Source organism: Xiphophorus hellerii, chromosome 13 (assembly GCF_003331165.1).
Source record: "Xiphophorus hellerii strain 12219 chromosome 13, Xiphophorus_hellerii-4.1, whole genome shotgun sequence".
Taxonomy (NCBI): domain Eukaryota; kingdom Metazoa; phylum Chordata; class Actinopteri; order Cyprinodontiformes; family Poeciliidae; genus Xiphophorus; species Xiphophorus hellerii.
In genome coordinates, this window is record NC_045684.1 from 2,239,734 (window position 1) to 2,262,766 (window position 23,033).

At 37.7% G+C, this 23,033-nt stretch overlaps 1 protein-coding gene across 2 annotated transcripts in view; it reads right to left on the minus strand.

The window, feature by feature from the left end:
- erf (Ets2 repressor factor) overlaps positions 1 to 8,950 on the minus strand; it is a 41,309-nt gene extending 32,359 nt beyond the window's left edge. Inside the window, exons 1-2 of one of the 2 annotated variants that reach the window (XM_032581671.1) lie at positions 8,816 to 8,950; positions 8,319 to 8,459 (exon numbers count right to left, since the gene is read on the minus strand). In XM_032581671.1, the coding sequence (XP_032437562.1) occupies positions 8,319 to 8,340 (22 nt within the window). In that variant the 5' untranslated portion in view covers positions 8,341 to 8,459; positions 8,816 to 8,950. Of the gene's footprint in view, positions 1 to 8,318 lie in introns of both variants that reach the window. The other variant, XM_032581670.1, reaches the window with a different exon arrangement.
- Positions 8,951 to 23,033: the final 14,083 nt, after the last annotated feature.

A 23,033-nucleotide genomic window follows, 5' to 3' on the forward strand; every position in this document is an offset into this window, starting at 1 on the left:
TTTTATTGCGAATTAATGACACTGCCACCCACAGTGGGTCACCCTAAATACTTGGACATAACCTGGCTGGCTCCGATCTACCGCTCATGTTTGTTGGATCCAACCTCACAAACATGGTGGTGGATTTGGCTTCGACAGAAACACTGGAACTACTTTACAGAGCCATAAAGGCCAGCAAAACATCAACTCCAGCAGGCAGCGTGCACCCTGTGAAAGCCTGTGTGTTTTTATACCATATCGGGAAAACATGGATTTGTTACATTAAAAACAAGACTGAAAAATGACAACATTATAAACAAGAATATGATGAAAATACCTTAATTTCTGCACCAATTACTAAGAAAAAAAAAGTAAAGAATCAGGACAACCTTACAATTATTGCTCCTTAAAATAGCTAAAATCACACATAGTGTTTGAGGAGTTTTGCCTCTAGTTAAACCTCAAATATTTAGTTTGGTGATCTAGATCTTAGAAAGAGTCTAAAATCTGCTGTTTCAACGGAAAACACCTCTGTTCAGTTTTAGACAAAGTCTGAAACTGAACTGAAGAAGGAAGAAAAGCACGCATGCATGATGATTGTTGTTGGTTGATGTTGCACTTAGGTCTGTCGCGATATCAACTTCACGATATTGTTGGACGATAAATTGTCCCAGACGTTATTGCGATAAATGACAGTATTGTTGTTTTGAGACCATTTTCAAGTAGCAAAATAATGCAAGAACACTCTCTCTTTTATGTATTAAAAAAGTGATTAAAAGCGTCAAAACCAATTAATCAAAATTAAGGCGTTAAAGTCCCGGGCCTGATTAAAATATCTTTCTGCGAGAAGCCCGGCATCCTGTCAGGCGTTTCAGAAACATTTGAGCTCCTCCTTATCTGATCGCTGAGGTGGACTGCTGGTTCCACTCGACCTGTTCTGCTGTTTTATTGGCCTCACTGGAGGTCAAATGTCACAGAGATTCACTCAGTCATAAATACTTACAGATAGGACCAAGCCAACAGGTCAGGCTGACACAGATCCTGACCACATTCTTTCACTTTACCTTTGTCGTGCAAAATAAAATACTTAGACTAATGCATTCAATCAGGCAGCAACATGGCAACCATTTTAGTTCCTTTAGGCAAGGCATTCTGAAAGCCTTCCTGTTTAGATAGATGTTTAAACATGAAGTGAAGCGTGTAAAATCAGAGAATATCACAGCTCACTGCCTGATGTTTTCATGGCTGGAAACGTTCACTAAAGAACCGGTGTGAGAAAAGTTTACACCTCCAGGCTCTTACGGATCAGCTCAGAATAAAAGGCATTTTCAGTAACCAGAATAATACCCTGTGCTGATTATTTAGGCTTTCTAATAATTTGGAAGTCCTCTAAATTTGAAAAAAATTTAACTTTACAGGAAATATTTTTTCATTTAATGACGACATACTTGTAAAAGTATTTTATAGTAAAGAGGTGAATATTTTCCTTTAAACGCTCTTCAGGAGCAAAGGAATAATTTCAACCATGGATGATGAGCATTTCCACTCAGATCTAAGGGATAAAGTTGATAAAGCATCCTGTGCTGAGGAGTGATGGTTATCAGATGGAGGTAAATGCAAACAGAAAGTTCACTCAACCACAGCAGCTTGTGGTTTAGTTCTGTTTCCTCAGCTGATTGAAGCTGCTGAAAGATAAAAACACAACTTAAAATAACTTTTCCTGTAGTTCAACTTAAAGTTATGAGCTACAGTGAAACAAACAGGCAGAAATAACACACAGAAACACGCGACTAGGTGTTAATGTGTTAGGAAATCTTGTGATGGTAAATATTGGAACCTTTAGCATTTTAAGCGACGTCATTAACATAAATACAAGTTTATAACATTTGGCGAAACAAAATCTCACAATGTTTGTACTACATTTTGGTTTCCTGAAAGTACTAGCACGAAAAAACAAAAAAATACTTATTTCCATTAGAATAAAAATGTTCTGTTTGTTGGTGGTGTGCAAATACTATAACTTTATTTTAAATCAGTGTTTGTGAACCAACTCTGGGCCTCCAGAACCGTTACGAGCCTACACCCAGCCCTGAGGAATCGGATCAGCAGGTAATCTCAGCTGGAAGCAGATAAAGAATCCCCCTTGGCTGTTGTTTTAAATTAGCATTTTATCGCTCCTCTCTACACCCAACAGCAACATTTCATTGATCCATTTATTGTCAAAACGCTTTAATTTGATTTTTTTATCCGCAAATTCTTTAAATTTCTCAATTTGTGATTATATCGTAATGCAAATAAACTCACCTTGTTTTTATTAATTTCTAAAACAATAACAATTCTTCCACATGCAAACGTGCCAATGGGCAAGGCACTTAACTCCACGTTGCCCAACAGTCCAGCTATTAGATCATGAAAGCATCTGTTTGTTGAAACACTTTAAAATTGTTGCTTTGATTGGAAAAACACTTTAAAAAACACATTTTTGTAATATTTAAGATTGTGGATTAATATTTCTGTTTCTTTGAAATGTTCAAACATTTTCAGAAATAAAAATGGGAACCGTTTAAGCGCTTAGTGTGAATTTTAGGCAACACTTCATTTGAAAGGGTGTGCATAAACCTGACAACACCTGTCACAAATTTATTACTGTTGTCATGAAGTGTCAGTTGGTAAATAACATTCTTAATGCAAAGCTGCATTAAAAGTCCTTTAAAAGTGTCAACTTTGAATTAAAAGTGTCATCATTTACCAAAGGATAGTTCATAACAGTAGTAAACATTCATGAAGACTCCATGTTTATGACAGTATCATATCAGTCTTATGCAAACTTCTCAAATTAAGTTTTGCCAAATTTCCTTTGTGGAAACATTATTTTGAAGTCTGACTTTATATATTTTAGCAATAAAGATGTGGGTGAAGCTGCCAAACTTTCCTGTATGTGAAATTTTATTTGTTTAGCCAGCATGGTCGTGCTTTGAGCAACCTGTTGTCTGGAGTCGGCGCTTGCTACGGGTCACAGAGCCACCGTGCATACACACTTCCTGGAAAAGAGGCCCGCCATAACATCAGGAGATGATCGAAGTGGCGCTGACCCGGGCTGCTGCTCAACAGCACATCAGAGAGGCACTGACGTCACTCTGTGGCGGTTTTTCCAGGCCCCACTTGCCCAGACTTGGCTCGCTAGCAATCAGGAATGTGATCAGGTCGACCTTTGTCGAACTAATCGCTCACAGTAACCGCATAATGGGAGGAAAAACTGGGGAAAGTACAATCTGTGAGTTTCTGTGTGGGTGTGGGGAAGAATACGTTTGGCTTTTTTCCAGTTGTCACGATTCTGCAGCTGTTGGACCAGAAAAAAAAAGAATTGTTTTATGGTCTGTTGTTACATCATCTGGCTGATCCTAATGAACATGACCCCAGAAATTGCAAAAACAAATTGTTTCTACTTTTAGGATTTTAAACAAATAATAAAAACTACTTCTAGATCCATTTTATGCACCAAAATCCCCTCCTGTAGAGGTCTGATAAGAAGTTGGAGAAAGGATGCATCTAAAAGTTGCAAGATCAGCTCAGGAAATGTGGAATTAAGAATCTCAGCTTTAGATCAAAGCCTATTTGTATGTCAGAACAGCCTAGTCAAAGTACAGACCCAAATCTAATTGTGAATCTGTGGCAAGGCTATAAATTTGATCCAATTCAATCTAAGGTTGAGTTATGCTTCAGTCGTAGGAGGGTTAGGGTGTAACTGGAGCTGGCTCAATAAAGCACGCCTTCAGGGGGGCTGAATACTTCTGCTGCTTCACTTTTCAGGTTTTATTTGTACATTTGTTGAAGATGAAGCTTCAATTTGTTTTGACTCTGCAGCTCGGCACTACTTGGTGCAGGTTGATCCAGTTTTGGGTTGTAGGTAAGCCTGTCGCAATAAATCAATTAATAACATGATGAATTAAAACAAGCTTGATCACTTACATTTGGATGATTGTTTTTCTCTTTCTACCTAAAACTGGATGATAAAAGTCTTCAGCCTGGTGCTTTGGTCTCAACTACCAGACTGAAGACCTTCATCACCAAGATTTTGGTAGAGAGAGAGAAAAAAGAAAAATGATAAATTGTGCAAATGGAAATTATTGAGTTTGTTTTATCATGTGGTTATTTAATCTATTGTTTATTGTGACAGGCTTGACCAGGATATGAATTTTATGTCATGTTGCACATCCCTGGCGGTTATATGTGATTTAGTTTTATTATTCCAGGTTAAGCCGTGAGTCTAACAACTGTAGCGGTTCATATTGGTGTTTGTTGATGTTTTTACAGACAGAGCATGTGGTTCATTAGCATGTGGTTCATTAGCCAAAACTTAAACCAGGCTTATTAGTGCTAGCTGAAACTGCCTTTCTACTTCCAGTAAACACAACTTCACTCATCAACCCACAACCAAGGGGTCTTCCTGAAGCTTGACAGTAAAAACACTTGTTTTGTTGTGACCACATCAACATCAAGTGGAGCCACGCTGCGACAGACCGGCGGCCATACACGTGTCTGCACGCCTGTGCACGCACGCAATTAAGATTCCCAGTCGTAAACAGCAGCTCACTGCTAATGTATGGCTCCTTTCACATGCAACACGCCGCAGAGCGGGCGGGCGGTCCCAGCCGGCCGCAGCTGTGACGTCTCACATGTGGAGTGTTGTTGATATAAGGAGGAACACCAGTGGAAAATTGGAGCTGGAGCTGGTGGGGCCAGACTTGTGACTTCCTGATAGGAAGACAGTGCAGGCTGACCCATATTTGTTTTGTTTAATGGAGATATTTATATCTGCAAAGGTCTGCAAGACCACAAAATGGTTTCTAAAGTAAAAACTTTGGAGTAAAAGCATCAACTGGCTTTATGAAGTTTGCAGAATTGTACTCCATTAAGTGTAGCACTACTTCAACATATTTCTACTCAAGTAAAAGTAAAAAGTAGCCATCCAAGGAATTACTGAAAAAGTATTTGGTAAAAAGTCTACTCAAGTACTGAGTAACTGATCAAATTATCAATCAATTAATATTGAAAAATTACATCAACAGACCAAAATGTAAAAATATGGAAATTTTGGTATTTTACACCAAAATGACAATAATTCATTTAAGTAACAAAAAATAGCAAAATCAGACAAAATATTTTTTTCCAATCAGTTTCTTTCAATAAAAAAACTTATGAAACTTAACAAAAAATGCAGCTGTGTGAATTTTTGGTTAAAACGTGTTTGTTTTTTATTCAGTGGGCAGATAATGCAGAACTTTTACTCAAGTGAGAGTAGCAACCCTTCATAATAAAATTACTCAAGTAGAAATAAAAAGTACAGTGTAGTAAAAAGTACATTTTTTTCCAAAAAGTTACTCAACTAAATGTAACTAGTTACTACCCAACTCTGGCTTTAATCAACAGAAACTAATGTAACTGGGTTAACTTTCTCTAAGCTGCCACACAAACTCCTCTAAGCCTTTTGCAAGCTGCTACAAGCTGCACCAAACCAGAACTCGGGTCAAAAATACACAAAGGAGAGTGGCATGTGGGTTAAACTAGACGGTCTACTTTTAAAACCAAGCGGAAGTGTGACACAGCCCCTGGATGCTGGAAGTCATTAGGAGGGAATACAATGTTCAGGAGTCAGAAATAGGCGACAATGACCCGCTGGTCTGAGCCGTCCTCTAAAAATAAAGATGGAGTCACAAAAATAAGGAGGCTCGATTCAGAAAGATAAAGTTTTCACTCCTTCATGTGAAGATTGAGCTTCTTTTCGGCTTCTCCAGAGCAGTTTGGGACATAAAAAGGCACCTTCAGCTGCAACGAGATGGATGAAGCCGCATTTCTAATTATGACGTTGTGTTGCGGTGAGGCATTCCCCTCTTTAAGCGTCTATTATGGGCTGCTGGATCCCTGCCTGCCCGAGGTCACCGCAAAGCTCTTCTGACTAAACTGAATTTAAGAGCACCTAAATGCACAATGGGGCAAAAATTATAATCATTTCAGCAAAATCGGTGGTGTCACAGAAAAATGGGAGGAATGTTAACTGTAAGAGCTGTAAGGTCTGCTTGAATCTCAGGTGGAAGGTGGCTCCTTTTTTTTAAACCTCATCTTTCTGGAAGTGGGATTCATTTGAAAGCTTTGTAAACAAACAGGCAGCATTTTTCATTCCTCTTATTGCAACTATCTCCAAGTTTCCCTCTAGTTTCTGCAGGAGATCCTGACTAACTGCACGATTTTCAGTCATTCAGCTGTGATTAGTTGAACTAATGCAATTTGTATGGATCAATCAAAAGCTATATAGTAATAAAAATAGGATTTCAACTTAAAATGGTAAAGTTTCATTGCAAATATAGTCATTTTGGCCCAGAAATCACACATTTGTTAGCAATAACACATCAATTCATACCCACCTTAACTACTAACATTTTTTCTAAATGCAACACATAGATTAAAATGAACAAATGTAGTTATATATCCACAATTAATATTATATACCAACTTAGAGTTATTCTGGTTTGATCAAAAGCCATAATCTCTGGTATTTCATAGGAATCAGAACCAAAATAAACTGTTAAACATTGGTAAATGTGTGGGTGTGAATTGATTTTAGGCAAAAGAATAGGTGGAGGATGTTCAGAAATCATATTCCTAATGACCAGAACGCTTAAAAAAATGAAAATCTGAATCAAAAACTGGATTTAAACACCCTTCATCAACCAGAGAATAAAGTTAGAGTAAGATTATTCCCCTTATCTTGGTCTGATTGCAATTAAATTAAAAAACACAGAGGACAAGTTCATATTTAATGCACTTCTATACCAAGAATGATGTGAGATAAAAATTTTGATACAATGAGAGGGAAAGCATGGGGTAGGGGGGAACAACTATTTTCAGTATTTAAAGGGAATTTTCAATGAAAAATTGGCCGGTTCTGATCTCTGGCAAACAGATCGGTGCATTTCTACTTTATAAACAAATCTCAAAGAATCTCCATATTGGTTTCATCATTTCTGAGGTTATATTGAGCCAGAGTATCCACCTTAAATGCTTTTTCTTGTAATCTGTTTGGATAGTTTTTACCCAAAGATACTAATTATTACCACTTCCTAAAGTTTCTGAAGCAACCACGTGATCGGCTTCAGTTTAATATAAAATCTCCAACGTAAAGTGTGCCCTTTTGTAAAGTAGAAGCAGGATAATCACTTTAAATCCTCTTATGTCTCCTTCCCAACACCACTGAGTTCGAGGATTTTCACTGTAAAACTTTTTTCCTGCAAAACCAAGTAAATTATGTTTGCTGGGTTTCAACTTTTCACCTTATTTTCACACAAGTTTGTAAACGTCTGCAACAATCACTACTTTTATATGAATGTTTAGTATTTTAAACTAACCTTTCTGCAATCAGTGGTATGAAGGGAACTCATATTTTGTTTACAGTCAGTTATAAATCTTGAATGTTTCTCAAAATTGTCACAAAGTACCTTATTGGATATGTTTAATGTATAATTTGGAGCATTTTGCACAGATGGATGTTACATTCTAAACTATCTGAGATAATAAAAATGAAATCTCCAACATCAAATTTGCCATTTTTGGTAACTAAAACCTGAATAATAATACTGAATTCTCTTAATTCTCCTTCCCAACAACTGTTTTGCTGCTAAAAATAAATTCAATGTATTCTTAAAGATTAATTTAGTTTTAATTACTTCTTGTGCTTTTTATGACAATTGTGTTGCAGTTTGTTCTGTTTTGCATTATTGACATAATTTGTGTAGTTATGTGTAACGTCTTTGTTTTTAGTCGAACAAATTGAGCATTGTCCCGGGATAACAGATGAAAAATAGCATTTTGACTAATTCTGGCGTATTACAGCAAAGTTAATTCATGTGCATTGCCCCTACCTAATAAGTTAAATAACATTTCCGAGTAAATCAAGATTGTGTTCAAATCGCCCAAACTGTAAATAAACTTTACAGTCTGTATTTGTTTATTTAGAGATCAAACTCTACTTTAAAGTAGATTTCAGTGATGTAAATACAGAGCTGTAATAGTGAACCGTGACTCCACAGTTATTGTAAAGATCTAAACATGGAGGCTTGTTTTGATGCAGGAAGCCCAGCAGGTTTGGGTCATGTTGGTTCTGAGCTGGAAGCGATAGAAACTTTTTAACAGACGGATGGATCCTCTGCAGCGCCATAATTCAGTCACACTTTCCCTGGAGCTGCTGCTGCTGCTAACAGGCTAACTGCTGCCGTTTTCACCGGGAACAACAAACACCAGAGTCTGTAAAAGTTGGTTGAAAAACCACAGAAATGTCCACTCACCCGTCTCTGCCGGGGTTTTCATCTTTGTCGAAGTCTTCGGCGGCTCCCTCCGTCTCCAATCCCGTCGACGGGTAACTTCAGACGGTAGCTTTTAGCTGAGTTAGCAGCGGCTCCGCACTCCTTCCACCCCCCGGTGTTGTTCTAGCCAAAAAAGAGCCGAGAAAAAAAAACCCCGAATGGAGTTTAAAACACACGGATTCACTGTGAAAGTTGCTGGTTTAAATCAGTAAAGTTGCCCCAAAGCCTCTGGAGCTGTGGGGGAGGAGGGGGAGAAATCCAGTCCGGTCCGGCTGAATGGTGAAAGTTTGGAGGAGTCAGTCTGTGCTGCCGTTGGCCGCTTCTGGAGCAACGGAATGTGGCGAGTTTAAATTTTCACTCCTATCGCTGCAGCAGCGGCGGCGGTGTCGCATGTTGGAGTCCTCCGGGGCAGCGGCAGCATCTTCCTCCTGACAACAGCCGCGCTTCGGGGAGGAACAAAAGTACCAAAGCCAACTCACTTCTTTCTCTGTGCCCCCTCTTTTTCTCCTTTTTCCACTCAGTCACTTCGTGTTCTCTCTCCAGCACCCCCTCCTCCTTCTTACACGGCCGGGGTGTCGTGTTTCGCTCTCCTCCTGCCACACGGGGCCGCCCACGCTGACCCACACAGGGAGGGAGGGAGCGAGGAACCGAACGCCCACTCTTCAAAGATCGTCTATGATATGCCAAGCATTATGATTATTAATGAAAAGATAGAACATGTTTTGTTACAATAACCAGTTACATTCACTTGAGTAACTTTTAGGGAAAAATGTACTTTTAAAAGTATTTTTACTACGCCGTACTTTTTACTTTTACTTCCGTAATTTCATTGTGAGGTATCACTACTCTTACTTGAGTAACAGTTTCTGGACTTTCTACCCACTGTGAGTAACTTCACTGAATAAAGAACAAGCTTGTTCTAACCAAAAATTCACCAGACACAGACTCACACCTACAGTTTTTGATAAAATTTCATAAGTTCTGTATTAACAACAACAACAAAAAGATTTGGAAAAATGTTTCTTTTGGCTGATTTTATTTCGTAGACATACTATTTATATGAATTACTCTAATTTTGTTCTTTTAAATACCAATATTTCTGCATAAGATTTTGTTTTGGACTCTGTTGGTGTAATTTTTTTTAATATTGAATACTTTATGTTTTGATCAGTTGCTCAGTACTTGAGTAAGCTTTATACCAAATAGTTTTTTTACTCTTCAGTCATTTCTTGGCTGGGCACTTTTTAGTTTTACTTTGGTAAAAATATGTTGAGGTAGTGCTACTTTTACTTGAGGACAATTTTTGGCTACTCTATCCTCAATTACTTGTGATTTAACCTGGTTTTGTGGGTGTTTTTCTCAAGACAAAGAGAAAGCCAGGTTTTAATTACATGATCATTTCTTTTTTAGCGATTAAGCAGAAATTTCTTATTATATTAAAAGAGGAAGTAGGGACAAAAATCCTCTGCTTACTAAGATGTAAACATCTCATTAATGTTATGCTACAACAATAAAGATTCACACCAGATACTGATACCATATGTTATCCACATATATGAAGGAATCAAAGGAAAATAGTTTATTTTAATGCAAAGTTGACTATTTGATATTTTAAAGCAAGTTTTAATGCATTTTTGCTTTAAAAGTGTCATTATTTACTGAATAATGCAAAATGGATACTTTTAATGTAACCTTGCACAGTCTCCATGACAGTTGTTTTGTCATGTTTATGACAGTGTCATGTCAGTCATATGTGCAGGTCTTCAAATGAAGTGTTATCACACTAACTTAATGGTTTCCTATTTTCTTCCGTTTTAAATGAGGAAAAATAATTATCTACATCACTTTGCTGATTAATTTACTGAAAAAATAAATATATTTCTGTGTTTAGTACTTAACCCGTGTTACTTTTCTGCAACTCAAACAAGCAACAGATGATCCTTGAGATGATTATGAGTTATTGAACAATGGTGCCCCCATCATACTAATAGACGATCTTTGAGGCAGACCCCGGTCGCTGATTGCCGCTTTGCTTTTTGTCGCTCGCTCTCGTTTCGCGCGTCCAGGCGTTGCCATGGATACCGATTACAGCCGCGGGTGACGAGAGGCGCCCGTGTTTACCCGTAAACCGCGACATCGAGGCGGCCAATCGGCCATTTTATTCGGCCGCTGGGGGACGGAAGGGTCCAATCAACAGGTGTCCTGTCCTAAAGGAATGACTGGGGCATTTACATTGATACTGGGGCATTTACATTGATACTGGGGCATTTACATTGATTGTAATTACAAGAGGACAGCGCCTGCAGCTCATCAGGCTGTCATTAGCATTATGTAGCTCGGAGTTACTCCCACACGCCCTTTTCTTTCCGGGCTAATGAAGGGCCCTTCAGCTCCCACCGCCGCTCTTGGAGGGAGAGGTGTTTGAAGAAAGGAGCAGTAATTACACAAAGGTGGGCCGAGGAAGGAGATGAAGTGGCAGCAGCACTAAAGTGTTGAATAGCTGCGGCTCTTTCCACCTTATTTCCGGCTCATTAGTCACAACCATCACAAACTTTAGCCTTGCTATGATTCACAATCCTAATCAGACTGAGTTCTGGTTCTTATAAGGTTCTATTGAGATCAGTGATGACGTAACTCCTACAAACAATAAAAAGGCTCATTTCCGGCCTACTTTTCTACTCATTTCTACTCTTTAATTTCCCACCTTCTCCTGCTTGTACCCTCTTGAAAACAACCCACCTGTATGACTACTTACCTCCCCAGGAACAGCTAATATATTGATTATTGATCATCATTTATGGAAAAAATACAACGTTCCTTGGTAAAAATTATTTGTTTACTGTCAGTTTACATTTAGGCCTGTTGCAATAAATCAATTAATTGACCATTTTATTTACAGAGACTTCATAATTAATTTTATTTGTTGTTTCTGCTGCTTTGTTTAATTACTTTGGATATTTAAAATGTCTTCCAGTTCCAGTGTTAAATATTTATTACAATTTAAAGGTTATTGATCTTTGAGAATGTGATCTTGCATTATTATGCCATTACGATTATATTACTGCTCCTTCACGTGGAGAGGAGCCAGTTGAGGTGGCTCGGGCATCTGGTTAGGATGCCTCCTGGTGAGGTTTTCCAGGCACATCCCACCGGGAGGAGACCCCGGGGAAGATCCAGCACACGTAATACAGGCTGCTACAAAAGATCCTTCCTGCAAACAGCCATCACTATCTGCAATAACTCATTGAAGAATCTGAATTCATTTCAGTTACAACATTTAATTTCCCTTTTGGATTAAAAAGTATTTTGTAGTTTGAATCTGAATTTGAAAAATGGGGCAAAATTCCTCCATATTGAATAAACATTTTAGCTATCACATTTGGAGGTGCTACGGACGTTTTTATGTTTGGTTTTTCACACAGACAGGCTGCCAGTTAGAATGTGACAGCAGATGTCCCAGATGTGGTTTTCAGCTCAGGATGAACTTTTGCTCCACCTGAGGACGTGCGAAGAGGAGCACCTCGAGGAAGAGGAGCGTGAACGTCTGTTTTCTTTCACCACGACAACCTCAAACTGAGAGTCGCCTGTGAAATCTAACAAAAGGCGCTTCAATTAAACCTTTAAAGGCGAAACCAACTTTTCTCTTTTCCATGTTTTTCTTTTTTTCAGTCTGGAGGTTGTGTTTTAAATATAGATTTGCGTACAAGAATCCACCGAGCTCAATGGAAATACCATAAAATAAAATTAATGCAAATGAAACAAAATTCTCCTTTTTGTTTGTGAGTTTTTAGAGAGCGAAACCGAGTGGCTGTGTGGGTGGGGAGATGCCACAGAGCATCAGGAAATGGCTTGAATCGAAAAGCTAACCTCACACCACGTGTTCATTAAAATTCAGCTGTACTTATTCCGCAATAAAAGCACATCTTAAAAGCTTACAATGTCTGCGTGCATCCTGAAAGAAATTAGAAACACAAAAACAAAACATATGAAAGGCTGTTTAAATGAGATTTTATTATTTTTATATTGCCTTTATTGTCATTTTTTTAGCATTTTGAGATTCACATGTAACTGCTTTTTAAATATAATGTTATTATTATTATTATTTAGAAGTTATGTGACACACAAAGTCACATTTAATGTTTAATTTGAGTAAATTTTGATTTAAAACATGTTTAAAATTTGCCAATTGAGATTAGTTTGGGCCGAACATTTCTAATGTTTCTCTACAGCATAAAAATATACAGTTTTTCTCAGTCACAGCTACAGCATTTTATACAATCAGGAAAACAGCCTGGATTACTTGCAAGACTCAGTTTCTCTAAATCTTTAGTTCATCTCTGAAAATTAAATATCTGTATCATTGAACAAGTCACTGCCTCAGAATGTAGTTTGATTTTATGTTTTGAGCAACATGACAAAAGCAATTAAACATGTATGAAAAAGCAGAGAATTGGACATAATCACTTGCATGATGTACAAAAGCATTTGCATTTTTCTCAGAGGATTAGGAAAAGGCTTTTTTGATGTGCATAAGTGACTAAATTATTTAAGTATAATTACACTTTTTACTCTAACTTGAATAATAATTAAGTAGTTTTGATGGTTTCAATTCTGTTCTGAGAAATGCACCATAGCAATGGACAAAAACTGTGATAAAGTACATAAAGTTTTATGTTGTAAGATGGCAAAATGTGAAAAAGTTCAACGCATGTGAATATTTTTCAAAAGCTTTTTGGTTTACGTAAAATATAATCCTAATTGCGATTATTAACTCTAATATTTGACCTTCTTTTGAGGAGGTTTAAGTAAAAAATCATGATATTTTCCATTTGAAAAGTCTGCAGAAGTAAAACTGAAAAAGAATGTGGAAAAATGTTTTCTAAATTAAATGTTTTGACGTTATGAAAAGGCTTCTGTGCTGAAAGCTCAGACCCATTAGCTTTTTCAGAAGTTTCCAATGATTTGTTGTAGATTCTTAGAAAGTCAATACAAAAATCACAGATGCAGAGAAAAGACAGAGTTTTACTTTCTGCAGCCGGGGGATGAAGCTGCATGAGAAAGCAGCAGCAACAAAAGCCCAGCAGGGGATCTGATGGCTAAACTGGTGTGAACTGCTGGGCTAATCGGTGCTAATTGATAACCAGAGTCACTCTGGGTTCATTACTGAGGTGGTAATGAGAGGAATCAGTAAACAGGGCAATCAATCAGCATTGATTGGTAAACAATAAAGAAAAAAAAGTTAAAATCTTCTCATGTTTTTGCAATTATGAATTTTAAAAGTGCTGACTAAGCCTTTTTGGGTGAATACCAAGATGGTGGAAAAACGAAATGAAACCCCAGAAGAAATGTTCCGGACTGAACCGGGATTATTCCTCTATTTATTTTCATTAAAGTGAGCGATTTCTGCATGAGGAAATCTGGCTTGTTTTGAAAATGGAAAACCGGCCCGAGGGGGTCAAATGGCAGCCGAGCCACACCCAGAGAGCGACATGCACTGCCTCGACAGCGTGGCTTTCAACGGGGGAGGCCTTTTCACGCCGGCCCATCTGCACGCATAAGAAAACACAGCCTCCAACTCCAAGGGCCAAAATGAGAAGCCTATTAGGTTGGTGAGAGTTTGCGCTCATGTTTTTCTGCTAAAGATGGAGTGATGAGGACATTTTCCATGTCGTGTTGCTCTGCGCCAGCCCGACAGCGTGTTTGTGGAAGAAGGAGGCCCTTGTATGTTTCTCTCCATCTGCCTGTCTAACTGCCCTCTGGCTGGTCAGATGATGTCTGTCTGTCGCTGCTGCTCTTTGTCTTATACTCAAAGCTGTCTTGCATGTGCAGATAAGCAAGAAAGATGTTGCAAATGGATGGAGGAAACACACAAGAGAGGGTTTTAAAGAAGGATAAAAAAACAGAGCTTGACAACTTCTACTTATTGAGGGTAAGTGGAGAGAAAGGAAGAGTGAGGCAGGGAGTGAATGGGTCCTTTGTGATCAAAAGGCTTGTTTATTTTCTTGGCGCTTCAACTCTCCAGGAGCCACATTGGGCCTGTCTGCGCTGCTTAACACGGGCCCTTATTGCCTGCCCGACATCCCAGCAACCGGACCCGGATCGCATACGTGAGCCGGGTCAGCTCAGAACCAAAACAAGCAAACGAAGGATGGAAAGAAGATTTCTGGGCCACTTAAAGCGCAGGCAATGGAGGAATATTCAGCTCGAAATCCATCTGATTCCCACTTAAAACTAAAAGTTCATCTTATTTATTGTTGGTAAATACTTCGTTGATGTGAAAAGAGGAAAAAACTTTTTACCAGTAAAAATCTAAAAAGTGTGGTGTGCATTTATAATCAGGACTCAAAGGTCAGTATTTAGAACCACTTGACTTCAGTTACAGTTTCAGGGGGTTTAACTACTTGTAGAAACGGACCTCTCTCCCTCTTTGTTGTTAAAAAAAAAAAAAAAGCAGGATGGAAAACATCTTTGAACATCAGTTGTCAAGTCATGCCACAAATTCTCCTCTGGATTTAGATCTGGACATTAATCTGTATTTAGCTCCATCCATCCTGTCGATTCTGAGATCTTCCCTCAACGCAAAACACAAAATCTTACCAGATATTTTTGGCCTAGTTTCTAGTGCAAATATCTTACTAGACTAAACTAACTTAACTAATTCTTCAGCAAGATATAGAAGTTTATTTTAAGTCAATAATCCCTTATTATGGATATTTCACTTACAAGAAGTCATTTTTCCTGTAAGTAAAAAAATACTTTTTATCAATATTAAAGAATTATTGACTTAAAACAAGCTCCGATCTTGATGAAAAGTTACATTTAAGTTAGTTTTTGACTTATTTCAATTAGAAACTAGACAAAAATAGTTTGTTTTTGCAGTGCTGTCCCTGCACCAGGTTCCAGTCGGGATTTGGGGGTTCTTAACACATTAAGTAAGTAACTTAAGGAAATTCAATGGATTTTGTATAATATCAGGTCCTGTGTTTGAAGTATGTCCAGCAATTTTAACATGTTCCCGTTCTGAATAGTGCATGTGTACTGGGATCAGGGCTGTGCAGTTCATGGTGTTCTGCTGCATCAAAATGGGTTAGGTTACTGTTGCCATGACATCCGCATCATGTTTGATTATTCTTCCAAATCTATCAATCAATTAATCATCTTCGACTTACATTTTAATGCTCTGAGTGACCCCAAATGGTCAGACAATTAGTAGTCTAATTAATCAGAAAGTAGGTCCTGCTGTCAGTTTCACTTACAGCTTAAAGAATCTTTACATTTACATTTTTTAAGCAAATTTACAAACCAAAATCAGAATAATCATTGCCTCATATATATATAGGCTATTGGACCTTTGCTGCATGTCTTCCCTCCTTTTCTCTCAGTACATTTTCTGTCTGAATACTGCATAAATAAAGTACCACATAATTATTCTCTACTTTGTGTAGATGTGTCATAAAATCCAGTTGAAGAATGTGGTTGTAATTTAGCAAAATGAGAAAACGTTCAAGGGTTATGACTAATTTTGAAAGGTGTTGTATAAGCAGTGCTCCCTTCACATAAATTCATATCACTATTATGATTGCTTTATCTTTTTACAGCTTTGTCTTACTCCAATCCGTGGCTTTTATGCCTCATTGATGGAGGGAAGGTCTTTACAGTGGCTGTTAATTACCAAGATTATTAAATATATTAAATCTAAATTAAGTTGATAATATTAGCAATAGGACCATTAAAAATTAAAATAACGGACGTCCAAAACATCAGCTGTATCTGAGGCATAATGAAGATAGATGTTGGCTCTATTGGAAAAAATGACAGCAGGTATGAATGTTATTGTTTTTAAAAATCTTTGTTTTCTCAACAAAACTTCTGTTTGCACATGGATTAGAGATCAAAACACTCAGTGTTGGTGTGGATGGGGCCTAAAATACTGATATGGAAATGTACAGGACACTGCAACGACAATCTACAGATCACAACCCTTCTCTCAGCTGCTACTTTCCTAGCTTCCTGTCCGCACCAGCTGTGCTGCAGCACCACCATCAGCTTCAGCTTCAGTTTCAGCCATGTTCCTTAACCTTCTGGCCTTTTTTACAGCATTGCTATCAATGTCGGGTTCTGATTGTGGTAGGACTTCAGCACACATTAACCAAAGGCTCTTAATGATGCAATAAAACCGACTTTCATGATTCACATGGACACACAAAAAAAAACCTGCCAATGGAAATCAGATGTTGGACTTAATTCAATGTAATTGTGTCCCAGCAGCAAAGAGGACAAATGGGTTTTAATTAACTGTTGTGCTCAGTGACGAAGCTAAATGCTGGTTTTCTCTGTACCAGAGTATTTAAAATATTTACAACAGAAGTGTCCAAACTTTTTGCCATGTCAGCCGAAACTGTAGACTCAAAAGTAATCACTGGAGGGAAGAAGCAAACTAAAAATCAACTGGCCTGATATTTATCGTGTATCCAAAACCTGAAAGGGATTTTTACGACGGTGTATTAGGCCTTCTGGAGACAGAAAATAAGGAGCAAATTTAAGCTAAAAACTCAGAAAATTTGTGATTAATCTCAGAAATCTTTTAGAAAACAAAAGAATTTTTGACATTTGAAATTTGGAAATTACCAAGTTTTTTGTACAAAATTTCTGATGTTAAAAATTAGATATTTTTTCTTGTTTTTTTCTAGAAGATGTAGTAGATTTAGCTCGTTTTCTGTATTAAAGAAAAACATCTAGTTTTCAGTTTCTTTGGGCTCAATTGAATGAATTTATTGTCAGTAATAACAACATAATTTGGATCATTTTCCTTCAAAATGCTTTTGCTATTTTTAGCCAACCTTAAGAAACAATAAACCCTGATTTGGATGCAGTAAAGTCGGATTTCCAGTAAAAGTCTCTCCTGTTAAGTCTTGTTTATAAGAAGACGAATACTTTGTGTTGCACTTTACATTTGATTGTGTAGGAAAATTATGTTGGTAACTATTTTAGCCTGACTACAAATTAAAAACCATTTAATTTAAAATATGTCCCTCTATGGACCAAACTTGTATCATTTTTGAATTGCAGTTGGGGGCCACACAAAATCAGTACAAGGGCCACAAATTTGCCCCCAGGCCACAATTTGGACACTGACTTAAATTATGCAGCTTGGGAAGCGTCTTGCCTCCCCTCTGTCTCACCCTCACCCCTCCAGCTGGTATTCACACATCTATAATGGGATTAACACGCTGCTGCATCGAGCAGAAGAGAAAAACAACAAAAAAAAGAGAAAAGATGATGAAGAAACAGTGAAGGAGAGAGAAAGAGAAAGACAGAGAGACAGAGAATGAGGTCCCGAAAAGGAAAACAAATGGAAAGAAAAATCTCTTTCCATCAGGATGTTTTTAGGCCATGGGAGGTCACTGGAAACTTTTTACACTTATTGAATTTCAGGAAAAACTTCGCCTGGCATTTGTTTTCTCTAAATACATTAAAATCAGCAGGAGCAACAATTATAAATACAAATTAGACTCATAATAATCAGATCTGCTGTGAAGAAGTAAACATACCTCAGTAATCCCAGAGAAGCTTTTCTCTGCTAAATTAGTTTCTTCACATTTTTAGTATTTAATTATGTTAACAAAAAAACTTTTTTTATTTCATTTATTTTACTGCTTCTTAATAATTCCTAGAAATTATATCTCAGGTCAAACTGAAGCACCTCAAGATAAACAACAGGATAAATATTGGACAAAAAAAACTATTCAAAATGTTTGTTTTTCTGCTTATTTTTTTAAATTACAGATACTCAGAGTTAAGGAGGAATGCTTAATTTTATTTTGGGAGATGTAGATGTATAATCTATTCAATCTGCTCCCGCCCTTGCGCCTCATCCAGTATTTATTGTTCTCCTGAGTTTCGCTGTAAATACTTTTGGTTTATATTAAACCACCATGAAACTCCCGCTGGTGCTTTAGTGCGTCACTAAAAACATCCATTCGCTGTTTCTGGTTTGTAAATATCTCAAGACTAAAGAAGTCCAAGAAAGAGCTTTCCTTTCTTTATCTTATTATCCTGAAATGTTTCATTATCAGTTTAGTTGCTGATCCAAAGCTACACATAATTTTTCTCTACATTCAGCTTCACAGGAAGCTCAGATCAGGAAAGGGAATGTGACAATGAAGGTTTAACCTACTGGTTGGGTAGTAACTAGTTACATTTATTTGAGTAACTTTCTTTGAAAAATTACTTTTAGGAGTATTTTTACTACACTGTACTTTTTACTTTAACTTGAGTAATTTTATTATGAAGTATCTCTACTCTTACCTGAGTACGATTTCTGGATTTTCTACCCACTGAATGAAAAACATGTTTTAACCAAAAACTCACCAGACACAGACACACACCTGCAGTTTTTGTTAAAGTTTTATAAGTTTTTTATTGAAAGAAACTGATTTGGAAACATTTCCTTTTTTATAATTTTGTTATTTTTTTGTTACTTTTGTGAATTATTGTCCTTTTAGTCGGATCCTGTAATTTTTAAATATTAAATGACTGATAATTTGATCAGTTACTCAGTACTTGGGTAGACTTTTTAAAATTTTTTTACTCATGAGTAATTTCTTGTATACTTGAGTAAAAATATGTTGAAGTAGTGCTACTCTTACTTGAGTACAATTATTTTTGTGAACTCAGCCCAGCCTACTTGCAGATCTGAGCCAGGTCTGTGATAAAGAGGTGAGTAAGGGAAACCTGAGAGGACAGGAGGGGGTAAGTTGGCAGGATGAAGAGTGAGGAAGTGAGGATGAAGATGAGCAGCAGCCAGCGGACCGGGTCCGGCATGCGGGGAACGGTGTCGGTCTATCCTGAGCTCATGTGCTAACGGGCTCCTCGGACTATCTCTGGAGGAATTCCCTCTTCCTATTGGCACGGTGCTCCACTTCCTCCCTCCACACATCCACAAATACCCAGACCGCTCCGTCATGCGTCGGTATGGGCTCACCGAGCGCGGCGGGGTATTCTAAGACTGGATCTCTGGGTTTAAAGGATTGATTTACGTTTCCTGGAACGGCTTCCTAAACTCCAGAGACCAGGTGGGTTTCTGCAAATCAGTCTGACTTTCATGTTTCATAGTTCTTGAGGCCTTCGGGTGATTTTTCAGACATTTCCAGTTGGATATTTAAATATTTTTAATGATAAATTTAATATTTAGGCACTCTCCAACTGTAGTTTTGGTTTATTAAACATTGAATTCCAGGCACTGTCTTTCTGCTGCAGATTGCTTTTAGACAGAGTGAGGTAGTAATAGTTACATTTCCTCAATTACATTTTTAGTTTTTGGGGGAAAAAAGTGCGTTTATGGGTAATTTTGCTACTTCTACTTGTAGTTATTATGAAATTTTGCTACTATTACTTCAGTAAAATCTCCAGATTCTCTACCCATGTTATATTTTTAGTAGCAGTAATCAAAAAATCTTCAGAATTACCATAAATAAAGACTTCAACGTTTCAATAAAGTTCAAATTTACTCAATACGACTGAATATTTGATTTAATTAATTTTTAAATAAGTTAAGTATCTACTGCATATATTAATTATTTATCTATTTAAATACAATAGAAATATAAAAATTAAATAATTACATAAGCACACATATTTAATTCAACATGTAATTTCTTTTTGCGATGGTCATGTACATATAAATATAATTTGCAGTAAGACATTAATCAGTTCGCTCCTCCTCACCAAATATGTTGTCAGGATTAAATATTTCCCCTAAATGTCAATTTGCTGATTCTGTACTTTCAACAGAAACAGTTAAGTCGTTAATTAACTCTCCGTTGTGATGATGGGAGACTCTTTATTTGTTCGTTCCATCAGTTTAGTAGTTTCTAGTTTGCTGTCGGCTCAGGGTGGGACGTGTCCTATGAGACGCCGACGCTGCAACCCGCCTGTAAAAATCCCAACGAGGAGTTTGATTTGCTCCGGTGTTGATTTTAATATCTGTGTTGTCAGGTTCATGGTTGTTTGAGCTTTTATCTCCTTGTCTCGTCTTTCTGTTCCTGAACTCCTTCAGTTCAGTTCCTCCACCGTCTTCTCCTTTTTCCCAGCCTGGTTCTGGCCTTCGTCACCGTTTCCTCTTCTTCCTGTTGCAGACGGTTAAACAGACCTGAGCTCTGGCGGTCGTCTTTATGGTTTGAATGTGTTGTGTATGTTTGGCCTGACGTGTATAGTCTACTGCCGTGTGTTTTACAAGCCTGTGCGGTCCTGCTGTCAGTCGACACGCCTCTACCTGCCGGCCTTCAGGCTGATCATACAGACTTCTGGAAGAGATTTAAAATAACACACAATGTTTAAAAAATTAAACTTTAACCGTGACAGAACTTCGTCTGTCATCATGTTGGTTCTGGTCCACTTTTCATCCAAAGATTCTTCAGTTCATCAAAATTGACCAACTTTGATTTCTGCCGCCCACAGCATTTCAATCAGGGCTAGCTCTGGACTTTGACTAGGTCACCTGTTTTTGGGATTTTTGTGCCACGCTTTAGCAGGACTCGTTTGACTCTAAAAAACTTTGGTATAGAGAAAAGTTTATGGTTGACTCAACAGCTACAAGTTGCCCAGATCCAGTGACTCCTAAAACAAGCACTAGTCATCACTCCTCCTCCACCGTGCTTCAAAGTTAGTTGCAGAGGTGTGACCAAGTCACTGTGTTGCAAGTCTCAAGTAAGTCTCAAGTCTCTGTCCTCAAGTCCGAGTCAAGTCTCAAGTAAAGACAGGCAAAAGTCGAGTCAAGTCTCAAGTCAGGAACCTTTAATTTCAAGTCATTTCGAGTCGTTTTTATTTTATTTTTTTAATAATTTGCAATTATACATAAAATTCAAATATTAGACCATTTGTTCTTTTTAAAATATGTATTTGAGGTTCATTTGTGATCCTCTTATTCATCTGGTATTCTTCAAATCTGTCAGAAGTAAATAGATGTCAGAAAATAAATTACAGCCTTTCATGAATTACATTTGACTTCAGTTTACTCCTTCTATTCATAAATAAACATCAACACTACAACAATCATAGTTTTCAAAAAATGAAATAAGTATAAATGAAGTTATCACAAGTAAACTCAGGAAGGTCTGGTGCATTTATTTTTCTGCTTTTATTTCTAAGTATGTTAGTTTCAGTCATCCGTAAATATGGGACAGATATTCTAAACACAAAATTTATTTGGGACAGTCACTGTATTTGGTCTTTTTTTTTTTTTTCCCAGCAAAGCTATACTACTTGGAAATGGGTTCTGTGCGACATGTGACAGTCACGCCGGTCATTAAGTCAAAAACAGTTGACTTAATGCACTGACTGCAGTAAACAATATATTGTCAATATAATTTCCCAACGTAGATGTCTTCAAATACACCAACCATCCTTAGATGATACTAGACCCGGCTCATCATCATGATGGGACAGAGAGACTCTGTTCCCTGTGTTCAGGTCCAGAATCTGCTTTCTGTTCCGGAGCCCCGCTCACTATCCACCGGCTTCCTGAGCTAACACGGTGCACATTATTTGTGGAGGCATTTGAAGGACCGGATTTATGGTAAATCATCACCAATTTAACCCGGAGCACACATGCTAACACGAAGTTAGCTAAAGTCAACTATCTTACAGCAAAAGAAAAGTGCCACCTACCGATCTTTGTGAAGCTTCAAATGCCGGACAAAGTTGGACGTCGTGGCATCTCCATCCGATATTCTCTTCTTGCATGTTTTACAAGTTGCAGTTCGTTTTTTAGTCGAAAGTTCATAACCTACGTAGCCAAAAGAAATTACTCGCGGAAGCATATTGAGCCGTTATTTCGTATTTCGTTCCCTGAGCTCTGTAGCTTTGCCGCGTTTTTTTAAACGTCCAAATCCTGTTAATTTGATTGGTTGTGCTGCAGCTACGTACACATACATACATAAGGAGAGAGGAAAACCATAGTGACGGTCTGCGCATATTGATACGGAATGAGTGAAATTAATTAATGACGCCACTTTATAAATAATGTGTTTTAAATTTTAAGACTTTGAGTAAAAAATATCAAGTCTTTTCAAGTAAACAGCTTCAAGTCGAGTCAAGTCCCAAGTCAATGGCATGAAAGTCAAAGTCAAGTCCGAGTCTTTGAGCATTTTTTCAAGTCAAGTCTCAAGTCGTGATTTTAACGACTCGAGTCTGACTCGAGTCCAAGTCATGTGACTCGAGTCCCCACCTCTGGTTAGTTGAATATCTTGCTTGGTTTTCTCCACACATCTCTACTTTGGTCATTCACATACAGCTTTGCAAACAATGTTTTCACAATGAGGAAGTTTTCTTCTTCAATCCTAAACAAGTGAACCTTTATCAACCTTTTCCTAATTGACTTGTCGTGACCTTTACCTGAGGCCTCTAGACTCTGAGATGGAGCTTTTGGGAATGTCTGATATTAATCTTTGTATGAATTTGATGGGATGTCTTCTCCTGAATCAATTTGACTTCAAATTGTTTGAAAATGGCCTTCAAAATCTTCCCAGCAACAGTTGCTGATGTCTTTCCAGCCTGACGTTGGTTTGACCCCAGCCTCAATGCTCTGGCTTTGCTTAAAGAGATGCTAACACATGCTAATGATCAAATAATTAATGTATTTGTTTAGAAGCAAGTAGCTGCAGTTTCTTTCTTTAATCTTCTGGAAACATCACAGGT